The following is a 17,819-nucleotide window of genomic DNA, read 5'->3' on the forward strand; positions in this document are numbered from 1 at the left end:
AAATGTAAATAAAAGCTGAAAAATATATTTTTTCCACAATGATGCCTCTTGTACATCGTCTTATTATCTTTTGGGAGAAGCCTGTGTCATTTCCAAACAAGAAAAAGTTTGCTGGTTTCATAAAAGTAACTTTAAGTCAAAATTTGCCAGGGGTATGAATAAGTTCGGTTTTGACTGTATATGTTTGCACTATATCTCACCCACTCTTCCTCCTCTACCGTCACTGTCCCCCACAGTCTCCCTTTTCTGGATCAAAGAGAAAGTGGAGTAAGGTGGTACTGTGGCCGTGGTTGCCGTCAGTGCAGCTGTCAGTAGTAATTATCTCACACTCGCAGCCAGACACCTAATCCAAACACTGCCCACACTAGAAAAGAAAAAATGAAACACAGCAAGAATGAAGGGAGAGAAAGAAGATTAGAGAAGGGAAGAAAGGGTTGAAGAGGGGAGGGAAAGGAGAAGTGGGCAGGCAGAGAGAAAATTCTTTCCCTGTATCGGCCCCTGAATTCTTAGAGCCTCAATGCAAGTGTTAATTAAAAGAATCCAAAAAAGAAGAGCCAGGTTCCTTTGTGTGGAGATGTGGGAGAGGGTTATTTGGGGGGGTTAACCTCACCCCCCCACCCCCGTGCCCTGCGGCGCTTCAGCCTTGTTTCCATGTTTAAGCACTGAGCCGCCGAGCTGCACTTGTGTACCTCAACATCAGGAGAAGCCATCGGGTCAAAGCAAGGAAGAGGATTGAGAGCACTCAACTCATTTTTTCCCCTTTTCACCTCTCCTCCTTGCATCCATGTCAGCCCAAACCCTCAAGGCTGGCTTTGACAAGGGAGGTGATCAACTTTATTTATACACTTATTAGGCCCTTAGACGAAAGCCTCTCATTGTGAGTAGTAGGGGTAAACGGTTTATGGGGATCCTCTCGGCAGCCGCTGTTAAGATTCTCACGTTTGATCATGTCTCAAATGGCTATAGCGTCACTGTTTTTTTTTTCCTTTTCCCTTTTGTTTAATGAAAAAGTAAATCTTTCTTTCTTTCTTTCTTTCTTTCTTTCTTTCTTTCTTTCTTTCTTTCTTTCTTTCTTTCTTTCTTTCTTTCTTTCTTTCTTTCTTTCTTTCTTTCTTTCTTTCTTTCTTTCTTTCTTTCTTTCTTTCTTTCTATAAATACACTTTTCGGGGGATTATGTTTTAGTTCCATTACCTTGTTAAGTTCTCTTGAAAAATATTAATTACGCAATGATCTAAGAAACAGGACCAGAATAGTAAATTAGTTGGAGTTAAGTTACATGTGCAAAGTAGAGGCAATTTAGATAAGTGTTCTTCGTAGGTGTTCCAGGGATACTCAGCTGTCCTTGCTGTGACGTTTACACACTTCTCATTGTCAACAGTACACTTGCTACTAATTGGTAATACAGAAGAAATACAATCTGCTGTTTCTGTTATCTGTGTGTTCACCTTTGTTACTCTCTGTGAGGTGCGTGCCCCTTTGAGGCCTCCATAGGGAAGGTTGTTAGGGAAACAAAAGTTATTTATTTATTTTTTCATATATTAATCATATGTTTCACTGTTGGCTTGTCTCTTTAGTGGGTGATGTCATTCTTGGTCTGTTTAGTTTCAACATTGCATGGCAGTCTGGCCACTGCTTTTTTTGAGCAGTTTTCTTTGCTTAAGACAACATGGAGGAGGAATACTCATCAGGATATTATTCATTCTTGAACTGTCAGGGGAGATGCGAGACTGCGTTTCTCATACCTCCTCTTTGGTTACCGAGATGGTGGGAATTTTAGACATGGTGGGTCAATTTTATAATCTGTATTTCCCTTGTCAGCTTTGGTGAGAATTCATTATTTTAGTTTAGGGAAAAATCTATACATTTCAAATCTGAAGTTTATGTATGAACAACTACACTGCCCGGCAAAAAAATATAAGTCACCAGTCACCACCTGGATTTTACTAAGCAAATAGGGAAGAGCCCTCCATCGGTCAAAAACTGCAATGATCAAAATGTTTGTTTCTCTGTTTCAGAGGGGTTAAAATATTAGCCTGCATAAAACAAAGAAAACTACTCGGGAGAAGATGAAACTACTAAAATCGTGTTAAGAACTGTCCAGCGCATTATTAAAACCTGAATAGATAGTGGTGAACCATCATCTTTGATGAAGAAATCTGGTCGAAAAAAAAATATTTAATGGTCATGATCACTTAAAATAATACAATTATTTGAAAAAAAAAAAAAAAAAAAAAATCAAATCTAAATTTGAAATATCGACAGCAGAACTCCCGGCTATGTTTTATAGTGAAAGTAAGAGCATTTCCACGCGCACAATGTGAAGAGCACATAAGGGATATGGACTATGCAGATGGGTAACCCTAAGAAAACCACTTATCAGTGGGGCTTATCAGGATAAAATGCTTCAATTTGACAGGGAGCATACAGATTGGACTCTGGGTTGTGTGGTCTGATGAGACCAGATTGACCCTGTTCCAGAGTGATGGGCGCATCAGGGTAAGAAGAGAGTTGGATGAAGTGATGCTCCTATCATGCCCAATGACGGATTACCGCATGGGCAAAGTGGGCACATGTCCAGGGCCCTGGCTAATAGGGGGGCCCTTGATTTTTTTTTTTTTTATTAAAAAAATTTGACGGGGGTTTCCCCCCTGGGAATGGGTCGTAAAAAGTCGGGTTGTTTTATATTCGGGGTCTTATATTCGGCCGGGACAAGCGTGTGTGCGCTTGGAGAGAGAACGATGTGTCTAGAGGAAAAAAGGCACGGGAAATGGCCAAAGAGCTCCACATCCCCACTGAAATCAAAGCCTCGACTCATTATGTTGGGAGTCAACGTGTCAGAGGCACGAATCGACAAAGCGATCGACCTACAGTGGCTTTTCTGCTGTGGCAGTTGTAGTGAGGAGAGTTTGCCAACTGTGCGTTCCCTTTACGCACCAGTACCAGTGTAACGAGCGAGGCGGTTGTTTCACTTTACAGTTAGTCGGCAGTGAGATTGGGGTATCCAGGCTCGGGACATGCAATCAGATCGCGGAGCCTGTCCCCTCGACACCCGTTAACGTGCAGGAATCCCCTGTGATCATTTAGTTTTAAACCACAGAGTGTGTCTGTCTCACTGTGAACGACACCAACACAGCGTTTCACCGGGTGACGCGCTGCTTCGCTCAGACATTGAGTGTAGGCTCCGAGGGGGGCAAGGGTGGGCCAAAAAGCAGGCGCAGAGATCTTACAAAGGCAAAAAAAATCGACTCGCGCGCTTGGCGCGCGCTCGCATCGTCGGTGTCTCTGCCCCAATCTAACTGTCTAGTAGGCTCCGGCGCAAAGAGTCTCTTTCTCTTGCGCAGCACCAGAGAGACATTATAGAATTGTATTTCGCTCTATCTCTCTCTTTCTCTCTCTAGGCCGTGCGCTGCATTATAATGTGTGTGATTGTGGATTGCACGGTGTGCTAGTGCGTGTATTTGCGTGTTGGTAGGGGTCCATGACTGGTTTGTGTCCAGGGCCCGTGGTCATGTTAATCCGTCCTTGATCATGCCTAGTGCCTATAGTACAAGCCTTTGTTGGTAGTGTACAGTAGGATCTGGGGTTGCTTCATTTGGTCAGTTCAAGGTTCTGATTAACCTTATGTGCCAAATAAAGCTTATCAAAATGTTTTACGGCGAAATATGTGCCATAATCAAAGCTAAAGATGGCCAAACAAGATATTTGAGTGTGTGACTTTTTTTTGGCTGGGCAGTGTATATCTAAGGGACAAAGAGCATGGTTGCAGTTAGGGGGAGGCAATATGAATAAAATCATACATTGCTGTTTATGCAATTTTATATGACCATAACAATATAAACTCACCGGCCACTTTATTAGGTACAGCGGTTCAATTTCTTGTTAACACATATAACTTATTGGCCAATCACATGGCAGCAACTCAATGCGTTTAGGCATGCAGACCTGGATAGGACAACTTATTGAAGTTAAAAGCAACAGAATGGGGAAGAAAGGTGGTTTAATGACTTTGAACATGGCAATGTTGATGGTGCCAGACCAGTTTAGGTTACTCAAGTTAATTAAACGCCTCAATAATCAAGGTCCTTCAGCAAATGTAACATTGCCCAAAATGTTCCAAAAATAATAAGGGAATAGGTACTAAAATATCATTGTTAAAGACCTACTTCACTGGTGGGAATATGAAGGTGTATTGAACTCTGAGATCCTATGTAGTATAAATATTCAAACATTTTTCAAATCAGTTCATCCTAGCTTGAGAAAAGGCAGAAAGAGTGTTTTATGTTCTCACTGTCTAACCCTACATTTTACTAGTGTGACATCACACTAGTAAAATGTAGGGCCAAGGGAAGACTGACGAAAGACTGAGGGAAGAAAAACCTCATTCATTATATTATAATAGTGATTTTATAATGATAGAACGCCGGTTCCGTATGGGTGAAGTATTCCTTTAAGGTCAGGCACTGACAATATAAAATTTAATTCATCTTCTTCTACATATGTGGTCATATTGCCAAACACCTTTCGCACCAAATAATCCATTAACCTCAGCCATAACTGTCCAAATATCTTTGAGCAAATATTTGGGTCTTTTTGGCTGCAGCTAATATACTTTCTAACATTGTAAAGATAAACGAGTCTGAAAAGATGGAGGATAATACACAGCAGATATTTTGGTTTCTTATCGGTGCCTTAAGTCCATGTTGCTGACAGGGTCGAGTGGTTACACTGTTCTCTGCTGCTAAAGAAGCCCAGACCAGCATGAGGAACCACTCAATTTTAAAAGACACAGAGAGAAACTCCCTGCGGTCTGCGTAGCCCCTTTTCAGGCTCAGTTGGCGTTGCATGTAATCGTCTCCCGATTCAACCACGTCCAGCTGCTCTTTGTGTTCCTTAGCACCTGACAATGGAGCAGATCCCAGGACCTCTGCAGGGGACGAGCGGCTTCTCTGCCTCTTATCACACTCAGCCCTGTTGTTTAGAAGTTCACTCTCCCAGAAAAGTTTTGCATCTGGGTTTTCTGCTGTGGACAATTAAGACGTGAATATATTGTTGCATTATTTTGACAAGTGTCACTACATTCAGGCTGTTAGTCATGGTTTGAGTGTTTTGATTGTACTCCACTTTTTTATTTATTTTAAAGTGAGGTATCTTTTTAGTTTCACACTACAACCTGCCACTGCCTCGCCCCTCTATTGTCGATGTCTCTTGGGGTCTTAACCAGGAGACGGCAGCTGTAATGAGCCCCCAAGTGAATGCTGACATTTTCAGTCCTAGCTTTTGGATTCGGCAGCTCATTATCCAGGTGTTCTCTTACTAATAATGATAATAATAATTGATAGGTTTTATATAGCGCTTTATTGCCTAGGCACTCAAAGACGCTTACATGGTTCCTGGTTCAATTCGCTCACACACAGTCATACCGGTGGTGGTAAACTACGAGAGTAGCCACAGCTGCCCTAGGGCAGACTGACGGAAGCGTGGCTGCCATTCAGCGCCAACGGCCCCTCCGACCACCACCTCAAACATACAGCAGTCATACACATTCACACAAGGCAAGGTGGGTGAAGTGTCTTGCCCAAGGACACAACAACCATGACACAGGTGGCCGGGCGGGGATCGAACCGCCAACCCTTGGATCGTTGGCCAACCCGCTTAACCACCTGAGCCACAGTCGCAATGTGTGAAAGCCTTATCTCATGCTTATTCTTCACTAGTAGTTCTGTATTCAACAATACAACAGCATAGCAAACTGGAAACAACATGACAAATCCATGACACGATAACATTTATGGAGACAAAAGAGGAATTTCTGCATCTATGCAGGTTGTAAACCCAGTCCAGGTCAGTAGGACATAAAAACATATTAGACAAAATTAACGACCAAATTAACGAGAGCAAATGCACATAATGCTTTTTCCATTTATAAGAACGTTTAAAAATAAACTGTTAAACTAAAAGTGAGCAAAACAAGACAGGGGAGGGGAGGGGGCGCCTTTAGCTCAGTTGGTAAGGCGTCCCCCCCATGGGCCTCGGCCAGCAGCAGACCCGGGTTGGATTCTAGCCCGCGGTCGTTCTCTGCATGTTACTCCCCTCTCTGCTCCATTTCAACTCTGTCTCTACACTATCAATAAAGCATACAAATGCCTGAAAAATATCTTTAAAAAAAAACAAGACGGGAGAAAAAGGAAATTCCCATTTGTCTTCGAAATATATTTTTTAAGTTGTTTGAAATTCCAGCTCTGTTTCGACAACATAACAGTGAAATCTACAAGAGCTGTCAGTATACCCGTCTCAAATGATTGTGCAACAATTGGAAACATTTGAACCACTTTGATAACGTCAAGGCCTTAGATTTAGATCACTTTAGACATCTAAGGACACCACTTTTACCAGAAGTTTAATAGTCCCAAAATATTTCTTCAGGTCAGTGCCGTTGCTGACGTGAATAGAAACTGTTCCACAAAAGAACTGAAAGTACTTTGTAGCATTTCTGGTAAACGTTTGGCACGGTGTGAACTATGAGAAAAGGCCAGACTGAAACTCAGAAAAAGGTTTTTCCGTTCTGCTGTTATAATGTTGTAAATTCCAGATAATCACTGGAAGAGGACTGTGGAAGTTAGCACCGCAGACTTCGCTGTAAACGATTTGTAACAACTCCTGTGGGTTTCCGCTTCTGGTTTCTGTGGAAGAGTGGCTGAAGATACACTGACCGTTAAGATTAAAAGATAGTGTTAGAGGGAAATACTTAGTCTTACTTTGAAATGCAAACAGGGGTAAAGATGAGAGGAGGCATTTGTTAGTGTCAGTGAGCACTTCTTGTGTTTATACTGTTATATACACATATGTAAGTGCCAGATTGGGTGTATGAACACATGTATATTGGTAGAGTTTCCTCTTTGAAAGTCTCCTACTTTATTGTTTATTTGTTTTTCAACTAGTGTCCTGGATTTAGTTTGAGAGTCTTGGGAAGGTTTTGGCTGAAAATACTATAAAACACTTCTGTGATTCTAACCAGGAGTAAAATTATTTTTTTGTGTTCTTGCGTGCATAAAAACACCATTTCTCCTGTCCGACAAAAACAAAACAGACAAACATAAGACAAACAGTATAGTGCAACATTAAAAAGATTCTAGTACAAGAGAAAAAGCATTTTGAGTTTTGTTTTGTTTTAGGGCATCAGAATAATATGAAATGACCAACAAAAAACAACCAATTGTGAATATTGAAATGTGTAAAAAACCTTCACAAAGTGCCACAGTTAGCCTTTCTAGTAGCCCTAGCCTCTGCAAGCTTCTCACTACTACCAACAAACTACATGATCACACCAACAACTGCTGCAGCTGTACAGAAAACCCATCACAGCTCTACCCGGATTAGTGACATGAGCAAGCCTGTGTTTAAAACTCATAACGCTTAATTTTTTCTGTTTTTTAGATGACGCTAGCTGTCTCTGGGATCACATATCCTTGCCATCACCTCACTGTTTGTCGAAGGTCCTCACCAGCCAATTCCCAGGCGCCCACAGAAGAGGTATACAAGTTCTCACACACACACACACACACACACACACACACACACACACACACACACACACACACACACACACACACACACACACACACACACACACACACACACACACACACACACACACACACACACACACACACACACACACACACACACACACACACACACACACACACACACACACACACACACACACACACACACACACACACACACACACACACACACACACACACACACACACACACACACACACACACACACACACACACACACACACACACACACACACACACACACACACACACACACACACACACACACACACACAAACAAGGATCTGTTCTGCATATCAAATTCTCCCTGGGCACTGTGTTTACATACTAACTCATAAAACAGGGGAATTAAATTAAATGCATCTGTTAATTACTGCTGTTGAAATAAGTCTGGCAATCCATTAATACTTTATGTGTACAGTGTGCAGATGTCCATATGGTCAGCGACAGCGAAGGGGATGATTTTGAGGATGCGTCAGAGTTTGGTGTTGACGATTCAGAGATGTTTGGAATGGGCTCCTCCACTACCTGTCGGAAAACCCCTATGAGTATGTGCAGCCTAACAGCTTCAAGTTATAATGAATGACAGTGACATGCATCCAAAGTTTGAACATAAAAGGACATGTTTTTGTCTCCTCACAGTGCCAGAGAATAGTGAGAACGAAGTTGATGCCTTACTGCACTTTACTGCCGAATTTTCTTCAAGGTGAGCTCAGCATCAGGTGGTTCTCCAATTGATTCAAAGTACTTTGAAATCAAAGAAGGCCTCCACGTAACAATGTCTTCATGTGCTGTTTGTCTCTTCTGTGTGTCCTGTAGGTATGGAGAGGCCCACCCAATGTTCTTCATTGGGTCTATGGAGGCAGCATCTCAAGAAGCCTTTTATGGCAAAGCCAGAGATGTAAGTAAGCTGATAGACTGTCCAGGGCCTCATAGCGCATAGGACAATTTTGAATGTATTGTACTGTAATTGGGGAACCAAATCCTATTTTTCTTTGTCCCTTCATATTTAAAACATTTTTAATTTTGCCCATGTGTAAGATATGAGGTACTGATGTTACCAATGTTGGCTGGTCCTTTATCACTGATGTAATTTCTGCTTGGTGTAGTCCAGCCACCCCTTTTTTTTTCAATTTTCTTACACAGTTTTCTTTGCTTAAGACAACACAGAGGATGAACATTCTCTATCTGTCAAGGGAGATACTGTGTTTCTCATATCTTCTCCTTCATTACTGAGCGGGTGGGAATCTAAGACACAATGGTTGTTTATTATAATCAATTCCAGTATATTTCTAGTCCACTCTTTTCCAGCCTGGAATAAATTGTCGAATAGCTCTTTCTGTTCTCAAGACCAGTGGGATAGAGTTAATTATGTTAGTTTACCAAAAGCTCTATGTAAACACATTCACATAATATAAAGATGGAATATAATAAGGAGTGGGGTACCAACAGCATAATAGCACTGTTTAACAGAAGACGATAGTCCAGTTTGAAAAACACATTGATGAGTTCGAAGGCTTATCAAAAGCCAAAACGCTGCATAGTGGTACATACTGTTAAGGTACATTGCTACATTGATTTTGTGCTGGTTTTGCCACTACCATTTTGGTATATTTTTTTATTTGCTGGAATCCTCTTATTGGCACCCATGCCGTCTTATTTGATCATCTCTTCATTTATTTTTACACAGAGCTTTTGTTGATCTGAACGCAGCCTCATGTAAATGCAAAATGGCATATTCATTTTCAGGGAGTAGACAAACAATGTAAACAACTAGAGGAAATGTACTGTGAAGTAACTTCTTGCATGATTGCAGACACTGCTTAAACTGCAGTCTGAAACACCAAACAGACAAACTGAACTTACTTACTTACAAATTAACTTTGTGGGTTTGAATTGAACTTCCATTGCGAAGTAGCTTAAATGTATTTCCTTTGTAGTTTGTTAGCACATTAATTTAATTAATTCAATGTTTTTTTCATGCTGTGTTTACTGTTATGTGTCTTCCCCCAGTGTGATGCTGTATGGAGAAGGCATTATAGCAACATTGAAATCATTTCATCAAAACCCTCATCAAATTTTCACCCCGACAGCTGAGACTTTATTTTTAGCTGTCCACTTTCCCCCCATGTTTTTTGGCTTTTGTCCTTTTAAGGATGCTTGTATCAACTGACAGCTTGTGTGGATTACAGCCTTATTAGACTGTGAGGACACAGCAAGATGTTTGGGGGGTTCAGATCACCAGGCACACAGAAAAGGAGGGGGGTGCAATAGATGATGGCAGGCGCACATAACAGAGAACATGGAGAGGAGGGTGTAAAAAGAAAGTCAGGAAAAGAGAGTGACTGAGTGAGAAGTCAGGAAACATATAATGATAATGTGTAGGAGAATGGTACATGATGGAGAGAGTGTGAAATAAACTGAGATGAAAAAAAAAAACTTGGCTTTGAGTCTGTTTCCCAGCCGATCTCTTCTACTAAGCCAACACAATATGGCCAATGTCTCCCCAGTGTTCACACACTCTGTACTGTACCACTGTGCTCTAGACAGCGCAGGGGCAAAATAGTGTTTTTTCACTGTATTTAGTTTTATTCTGGGTGAGCTTTATTTAGCCTGCCAACTGTGCCGTGGTTAGAATGGCTTTAGGGAAGCTTGATATGCGCAAAGAACTTTGCATGAAAACAGAAGCTATTTGATCTGCTCTGTTTGTCCTGTTTTGACAGGCCAAAACACGCTGCTCTCCACGGTTTCATTACACAGTAGCATATGTGGACGATTACACCGTGCCTCTTTCCAAACTATCCAGCCATTCTATAGTTTTCTCTTTGCTTTCCTTCGAAAGGGAATCTAGTTTTTGTGTCGTCGTAGAAGAAAGCCTACTTCATTAAGGGGATGTTGGAATAGGGCAGATTTGAAGGGGGGAGTACACCATGGGTTTATAAGCAGAAGAATCAGTCTCACTCTCTGAAAGCCTGGGAGAGGCTAATCACTAAGCAAAACACTACATTTGATGAAGTGTTTCTCAAGGTGTGTGTTGGGCGGACTGTTGAGATTGACTCAATCCATCCTTAATGAAAATGCTTTGGGCCACAGAGCTGAGCTGAGCTGAACCCTCTTGGGGATCAGTGGTTAGTCCGAGCGTACGGAGAGATAGGCCACCCATCACTAACCACGATCCGCACTAAGTCCCCATCAACGCAGTGGTTAATCACTCTAACCCCACTCTCCACTCCTCTCTCCTGTTTTGCCACACACAAAGAAGCATCAAAATTCATAGCCTTGCTGGAGAGGCTAGTTCAGGGATTTATCACTGCCAAGTATCTGCTTTAACACCCAGCAATAGCCTTGTGGGGTCACAAGGAAACGGCACTGGTTAATCAGAATGGCATATGGCAATGTGGATGTTTGTGTATATCAGAAATAGGGTTGTACATCACAAGCATCACACGTCATGGTTCCTTTACTGCACCTGAAATGATGGAAAAATAGATGGATTAGGAGTTAAAACTATAGTAAAATGTTGATATAAAATGCAGGGAACTAAGTGATGAATATTATTATATGTGAACATATTTAACCTATATTTCTGAAGCTTGCATAGCCAAAATATATCTTCTTAGCTTTAAGTATGTAATGGGTGGGTTGAATTCTGATGATTCATTTGATTATTTATTTTCACGTTTTGAGTCGATTTCTACATTTGATGCTGTTTCTGTTCTAAAGAGGAAAGGTGCTTACAGCAGGGTGTGGAGAGCCTCGTGTGTGGTGGTCATTGATCTGTATGTATTTTCCCACTGTGTGTTCATGGTCATTAGATCAGTCATTTGAGCTCTTCATTTTGAAGTGTTTGCTTTTCCAGACTGAGCCTGCCATCTGTAGAGCAATCACTATCTGGACAGCTCTGTCCTTCTTTCCCCCTTAACCTTTATGTGTACATCGGTATCTCATTCACTGCTCACCTCTCGACCTCGACTTGATGTGATACAAATATCACCCACTGACAACAGGCTTTTAATCAAACTCTTAGCTGTCTGTCAGGAAAAAATACCTCTTACGTGTCCCTCAAGTTCCCTGAGAAAATATATAAATATGTATACATCCACGTCTAATAAAGAACCTGGATGTATCAGTTATACAGTTTGTACTGTGATATGAGACATGCTCCCACGAAGGGATTTAGTTTATATTAATGTCAGATTTCCTTTAAATGCAGAGTGCCCTCCACAGCCGAGAGTGTATAGTTAAAGGAGTAGTTCATACATTTTTATTTTTAGCTTTTTTGCCTCACTCTCCGGCTCAAGAAAAGGCGACAGGAACCGTTCCTGTAACTGCATGCATTTTTGATATACAGTAGGAAAGGACTAAGGTTGCTCATCTGGGTTAGCTTTGCTCGAACACTGGTAGTCAAGGGGAGCAGGTCAAAAGATAAACTTTACAACATCACTAAATGCTCCTGTGTGCCTGTTGGGACTTGTTTATTCACCACGTTATACTTCGCTCTATATTTAAAAACCGTCACGGGCACTTTCTGGTTTCCTTCCATTATGTTATTCGTTTTTTAATTACATAACTTCAAGCCCTTTTTTAGTCGTAAGTAATGTTTGTGCTTTGGGCCCTTTAGGGTCATGGAGATCACCTGATTATGATTGATCAGAGGGTGATGAAATAATGATAACGTTTTTAAGTTAATGCACAAAGCTATGAATATACTAACTGTTATTATTACATTCATCTAAGTTTTTAACAATATAGCACTGTGGAAAAGCTTCCTCTTTTTTCTGCTATATCATATCATATTGAACATTGTTGTCAGTTAAAAGTGTAAGGAGTTCAGTAACTGTTTGGCTCATCATCATTGATTATGCCTTGAAACATGTCTGAGAATCCTTTATAATTGTGCATTCTTTATCTATTAATGTGTGTGTTATGAGAGGTTTGCTGTTTCTACTGGAAATTTTACAAAGGTCATTTGAGTAAAAAACATGTGTCTCCCCTGGGTAAGCGAAATTAAGTGGCAGTAATTATTGTTATTAATTATGTTAATGCTCATTTAAAAATTGCATTCCCCACACTGTTGCTAATGCTATCAGTGTTTAAGTAAGCTGCACCCCGATGTTTTTTAATACCATTTTGTCAATGCTGGTACCAAGGTGAAAGTGTTATGCCAGACGTCACTTAAATTAAATGACAAGAATAAACTGACACAAATGGATATAGAGCATAAATGTTTGGGTTTAATCTAAGGCCCAACCGATATGGAATTTTTGGGGCCAATGCCGGTTATAGGCAGAAAAAAAATCTGTTCACCGATTAATCAGCCAAAATAAAAAATCCCCAAAATATATATTGAAAGAAAATTACTTTTTTGAGCCCATAAGTGACATGAGGCATTTTTAATATATACATATATCAGTGATTCTTGAGAACCGGGACAAAAGGTTGTGTTCCATATGTAACTGCCGTTATCTTTAAAAATACAAATATTTAAAATTTTAGATGTTATTAGGGATTAAGAATAGAATGTCTGGAGCACAATTATCCCCTTAAATTTAATTTCATCATTATTATGTCAAATATATGACACTTGTTATCTTCTCGCGACGTCCAAAACAGTGTGTCCACAGAGAGGTTTTCAATCTTTCATATGCAATAAAACCTATTAAAAATGTACTTTAATGATTTAAAAAGTGCTTTTTTCATCATAAGCAACACTAAATAATCTCTCATATCAATAAAAACTGTTTGTCTTCAACACATTCATGTTTTATATGGTTTCAAAGTGGTGGGACACTTTTTGTCACCACCGTCAGACAATCCATTAAAATGTAAGAAAATCAGCCAAAATAAGGGGCAGCTGTCACTATGAAGGACCTCTTGTCACATTCTACCTCTGCAGAGTACATTAGAGTCAGACAGGCTCTGATAAGTATTGTAGTTTTAGAATATTTTACATTCCAAATCTTGAAAGTCATGCGTCACAACCATGATATGTCAACACCGACTTACAATTTCTGAAGAAGTTATTTGAAATGTTTCGATAACTTTATATTCCTGAAGTAGTTCATACTAGCACCAATCATCAACAGAAAAAACAAATGGCTAACTAGATTAATTCCATTTGTTTTGTTTAAGAAACGTTAAATATGTCAACACCGTCAGATGTCAACTCCGTCGGATTTCCTGTCTGACGGTGGAGACAGGCCAATGACGGAGTTGACATTCAATGTGAAGGCATCATATTTGGGTGGTTTTCAAGTTATTATAATTATATTAAATACAGAAATAGGGTTTAGTTTTTCTAATACTGTATTTATGGTAACTCTCACAATCTTCTTTTGTCATGGATGATTCTTAAAAAAGTACAGGATGATATACAAAATGAGGCGATTTGGTCTGAGTCTTTTAGAGCAAGTCTGATTGAAAGACTGTAATGTGAATCTTGAATTAACGCTCAACCAATAATATGCCGTTATAAAATCACTGTTATTGATTATTCTATGTATTTGATGTTTATCTGGGTTTTTGTCACCACCGTCCTATGTCAAATTCATAAGATATACTTGTCAACTCCGTCAGATATGTGTCAACTCCATCAGATTTATATTATTATGATAACAATACATAATGATATTTCATAGTTGTTGAGGAATGGTTGGTCATATGTGAAAATCTAACCAGTCACCTTGCAGGAGAATGTGTTTTGAAATTTGAAACACATCTTGATTGCTGTTAATTTTAAAGTAAACATTCTATTACACAGTTCAACTGAAGAACATAGAGGAAAATCGATATAAAATATCTATAGTCATGTACACTTTGAAAATATTTTTTGAGGCCTCTGTCAGTCTTGGTGAATACTTGTGATCACAATTTTTCTCATGGTTCTAGCATAAATTGAGGGAAAGTTAGTTTGTGTTTTTGGTGTCTGACGGTGTTGACACAAAATAAGGAATGGCAAGGTAAAAAGCCCATTTTGATAAAAAGGATAAAAGTTGGGAGGTTGTATCAAAGTGTAGCTCAGTTGCTTAGTATATGTTTGAAACATACATGTAATTTAATTTGCCTAAACATAGGGTTTGTATTTTTTCAACATTGCACCGTGTTTTGTCCCACTTCTCAAGAATCACTGATATATATATATTTTTTAATTGAATGGTGATTATGTAAACTTTCTACTGATCTACCTTCAGATTAAGAGGAACTTTCATTTAACTTTGAGAGCTGACTCAATGTGCACACTGCTCTACTGCATGGTCATTTTAGTCACACACACACACACACACACACACACACACACACACACACACACACGCACACGCACGCGCGCGCGCGCGTGCATAGTTTTAGGCGAACAGGTGTGAGGAAGGGCTGTGGGGTCACTATCTAGCTCAGGTTGGACCTAGTAATTTAGCTGAAATTAAGGATTTGCTCCTCCCTGCTAAAACAGGCAATACAAAAGATCTAACATGAAAGCAGAGAAGGGAACAGAGGCGTAAAGACAGTTTAACTAAGATGAAGGAGTTCAGTTTGCCGAAATGCCCACTTTGATTAGTCCTTACACTTGCTCTAATTGAGCATGCATGTATGCAAGTCCTTCCATTTTGGATACCACACAGTTAAATTTGGTGCATCTGTGCATGTGTTGGGACATCAGTGTTTGAGCGTGTATCAGGTTTTTCTTTTTTTTTCTTCATGTTTTAAACCTCTCCCTCCCCTCAAACTCATTCCTCTCTCAAGACTGAATTTGCTTGTCTTCTCAGCATGAGTGTTTAATCTTTTCAGGCCGTTGAATCGCCCCAATGAATAAGTCCCCAGCCCCTTCTCTCTAGGAGCCCTGGAGATTATTCTAAAGCACTAATCGTTGAGCAAACACAGCAGTGCTTTCCCATTCCCATTCTAAACAGGCCACAGTATAGCACAACTTCTTCTTTCACTTCCCCTCACGTTTTACGCCCTGTGTAGATTTTTTTTTTTTGCTTTTTGGCGTACGTAGCCTAGATTACTGCTCCTGAGAAACCGACCTCTTGACTCCTCCCTCACAGCCACGGTTAGAAATGCACTAAGCGGAGACCGAGAGACTTTTTCTTATTTGTTCTTTAATAGCAAGAGAAGTGACATGTAATTTAGAGAGCATTATTTCCAACATTGTCCCCTGGAACCTTTTATGTTTGTGGGTGTGTTTGTTTTTTAATTAGATTGTCAGTAGGGAGAATCTTGCCAGGCTTATATGATGGTGTCAATATCCTTGGATTTGGAACTCCGTCAATATTGTCTGGCCCTGCCTCTACTAACCTGAACAGGCTGCTGGCATTTGCTGTAAAATAAATAGAGTGATTTGTCTGTTGTTTTTCTCCATATCTTCGTCGCCTCCAAGTTTTATTTACACCGCTCTCCATGTGATTTTGCGTGGTGTTTTTTTTATTTTTTTTGCCAGTTGCTGGCCTTGCTTTGGTCAGGCTAGGTCATCACTCAGTGGGCCTCGCATGTTATTTTATGGCCATGTCACGATGTGGAAAGGTCCCTCCAGTGATGAGACACACCCACACCGGGCTGAAAGATCTCACACTAACAATTTGCAAAAATATCACCAAACTTGTGATCTGTTACGTCTCTTGTCGCTCAAACTCAACAAAAGCGTATTAACTTTTTTATTGTTTTGTTTGCCAATGGACTCCCTGTGAACAAATAAAAAATCAAATCTGTTGGAATCGCCTTCAGCAAGACAAACACATAGAGGTAAATGGGTGGTACATGTAGCTTATGTCTATTCTTTTCTGCTCTCTCCACAGAGAAAGCTGCTGGCCATCTACCTCCACAACGACGACAGTGTCCTCGGCAACGTCTTCTGCTCCCAGATGATGTGCGCTGACTCCATTGTCTCCTACCTGAGCCAGAACTTCATTACATGGGCCTGGGATGTCACTAAAGAATCAAACAAAGCCAGGTACCAGAGTCGGCCACAGAGCCGTTTGATTGTTTTCAGGTTGCTTGCTGGTCATGAAGCACGAAAGTGGGATTCATCAGTTGTGTTATGTCGTCTTGTTGTCATTACTCAATGTTGCAGTTGTGGTAAGAATAAAGACACAACTTAGTTTAATTCAATATATATATATATATTAGTGGTGGGCCGTTATCGGCGTTAACGTGCTGCGTTAACGCCAGACTCTTATCGGCGATAAAAAAAATATCGCCGTTAATCTCTTATTCCACCTCCTGTTCGGCTCAGGGAGCCAGTCATTTGTACAGTTCAGCTTAGACTCGGCCGTAATGCTGCTGCACACACACACACACACACACACACACACACACACACACACACACACACACACACACACACACACACACACACACACACACACACACACACACACACACACGCTGCATGTCAGAGACGAGGGGCGAAGCTTCTCTCACACACCCGCCGCTCTCTCTCTCTCCATCACTTGCCCACGACACAATCGGGTATTGGAACGCAGGGTGGGTGTGTGTGGCCACCGGTCGCCACGTGACTATAAGTTTCCAAGTTTTAAACACTTCTATCTCTTCAACGTCACCGTACCCGAATCCTAAATATCCCCATAGCAGACGCTATATTTCATCGGGGGGAAAACTTTGTTTTGCGCCACAGTTCGACTCGGCCGTAATGCTGCTGCACACACACACACAGACACAGACACAGGCACACACACACGCTGCATGGCAGAGACGAGGGGCGCTACCAAAAAGACGAGAGGAGCGGTTGGAGCAGTTGGAGAGTTTAGAGACACATGCGCGCACATTTATTTACATAAAATCGCAATCGCAGTCACTTGTGCAGTTATGTAAAATGTTTTTTTTTTTTTAAATTAATCTATGCCCACCTCTAATATATATATATTAGAGGTGGGCATAGATTAATTTTTTTAATCTAGATTAATCTAGATTAATTTTGGAATTAATCTAGATTAATCTAGATTAAAATGTCTCATTTGAATTCATTCATAATATGTGTGTGCTCCTAAATAATGACTCAAAGTAAGTCTTTGAGAACGTGTTTCTCAAGCCAGGTGGCGCATCAGACCAGGGGCTCATCTCCTGTTTCCAACATGCATCACAAACTGCTTGAGGAAGCTGTTCTACTATGATAATTGGTGATGAAAATAAATAATGTTCAACAAGATGTTACTTAGTAACGCGTTACCGGCATCGGACCTCTTTTTTCAGTAACAAGTAATCTAACGCGTTACTATCTCC

The 17,819-nt window shown here is 40.5% G+C and overlaps 1 protein-coding gene across 1 annotated transcript in view; it reads left to right on the plus strand.

Annotated features, from left to right (window-relative positions):
• The window catches only part of faf1 (Fas (TNFRSF6) associated factor 1), a 69,366-nt gene that overhangs the window by 27,405 nt on the left and 24,142 nt on the right, over nt 1-17,819 (plus strand). The window contains exons 9-13 of the mRNA XM_080032451.1: nt 7,435-7,530; nt 8,008-8,134; nt 8,229-8,292; nt 8,406-8,487; nt 16,376-16,530. Of these exons, the coding sequence (XP_079888577.1) occupies nt 7,435-7,530; nt 8,008-8,134; nt 8,229-8,292; nt 8,406-8,487; nt 16,376-16,530 (524 nt within the window). The remainder of the gene's footprint in view (nt 1-7,434; nt 7,531-8,007; nt 8,135-8,228; nt 8,293-8,405; nt 8,488-16,375; nt 16,531-17,819) is intronic.

Source organism: Ammodytes marinus (genome assembly GCF_949987685.1).
Source record: "Ammodytes marinus genome assembly, chromosome: 8".
Lineage (NCBI taxonomy): Eukaryota > Metazoa > Chordata > Actinopteri > Uranoscopiformes > Ammodytidae > Ammodytes > Ammodytes marinus.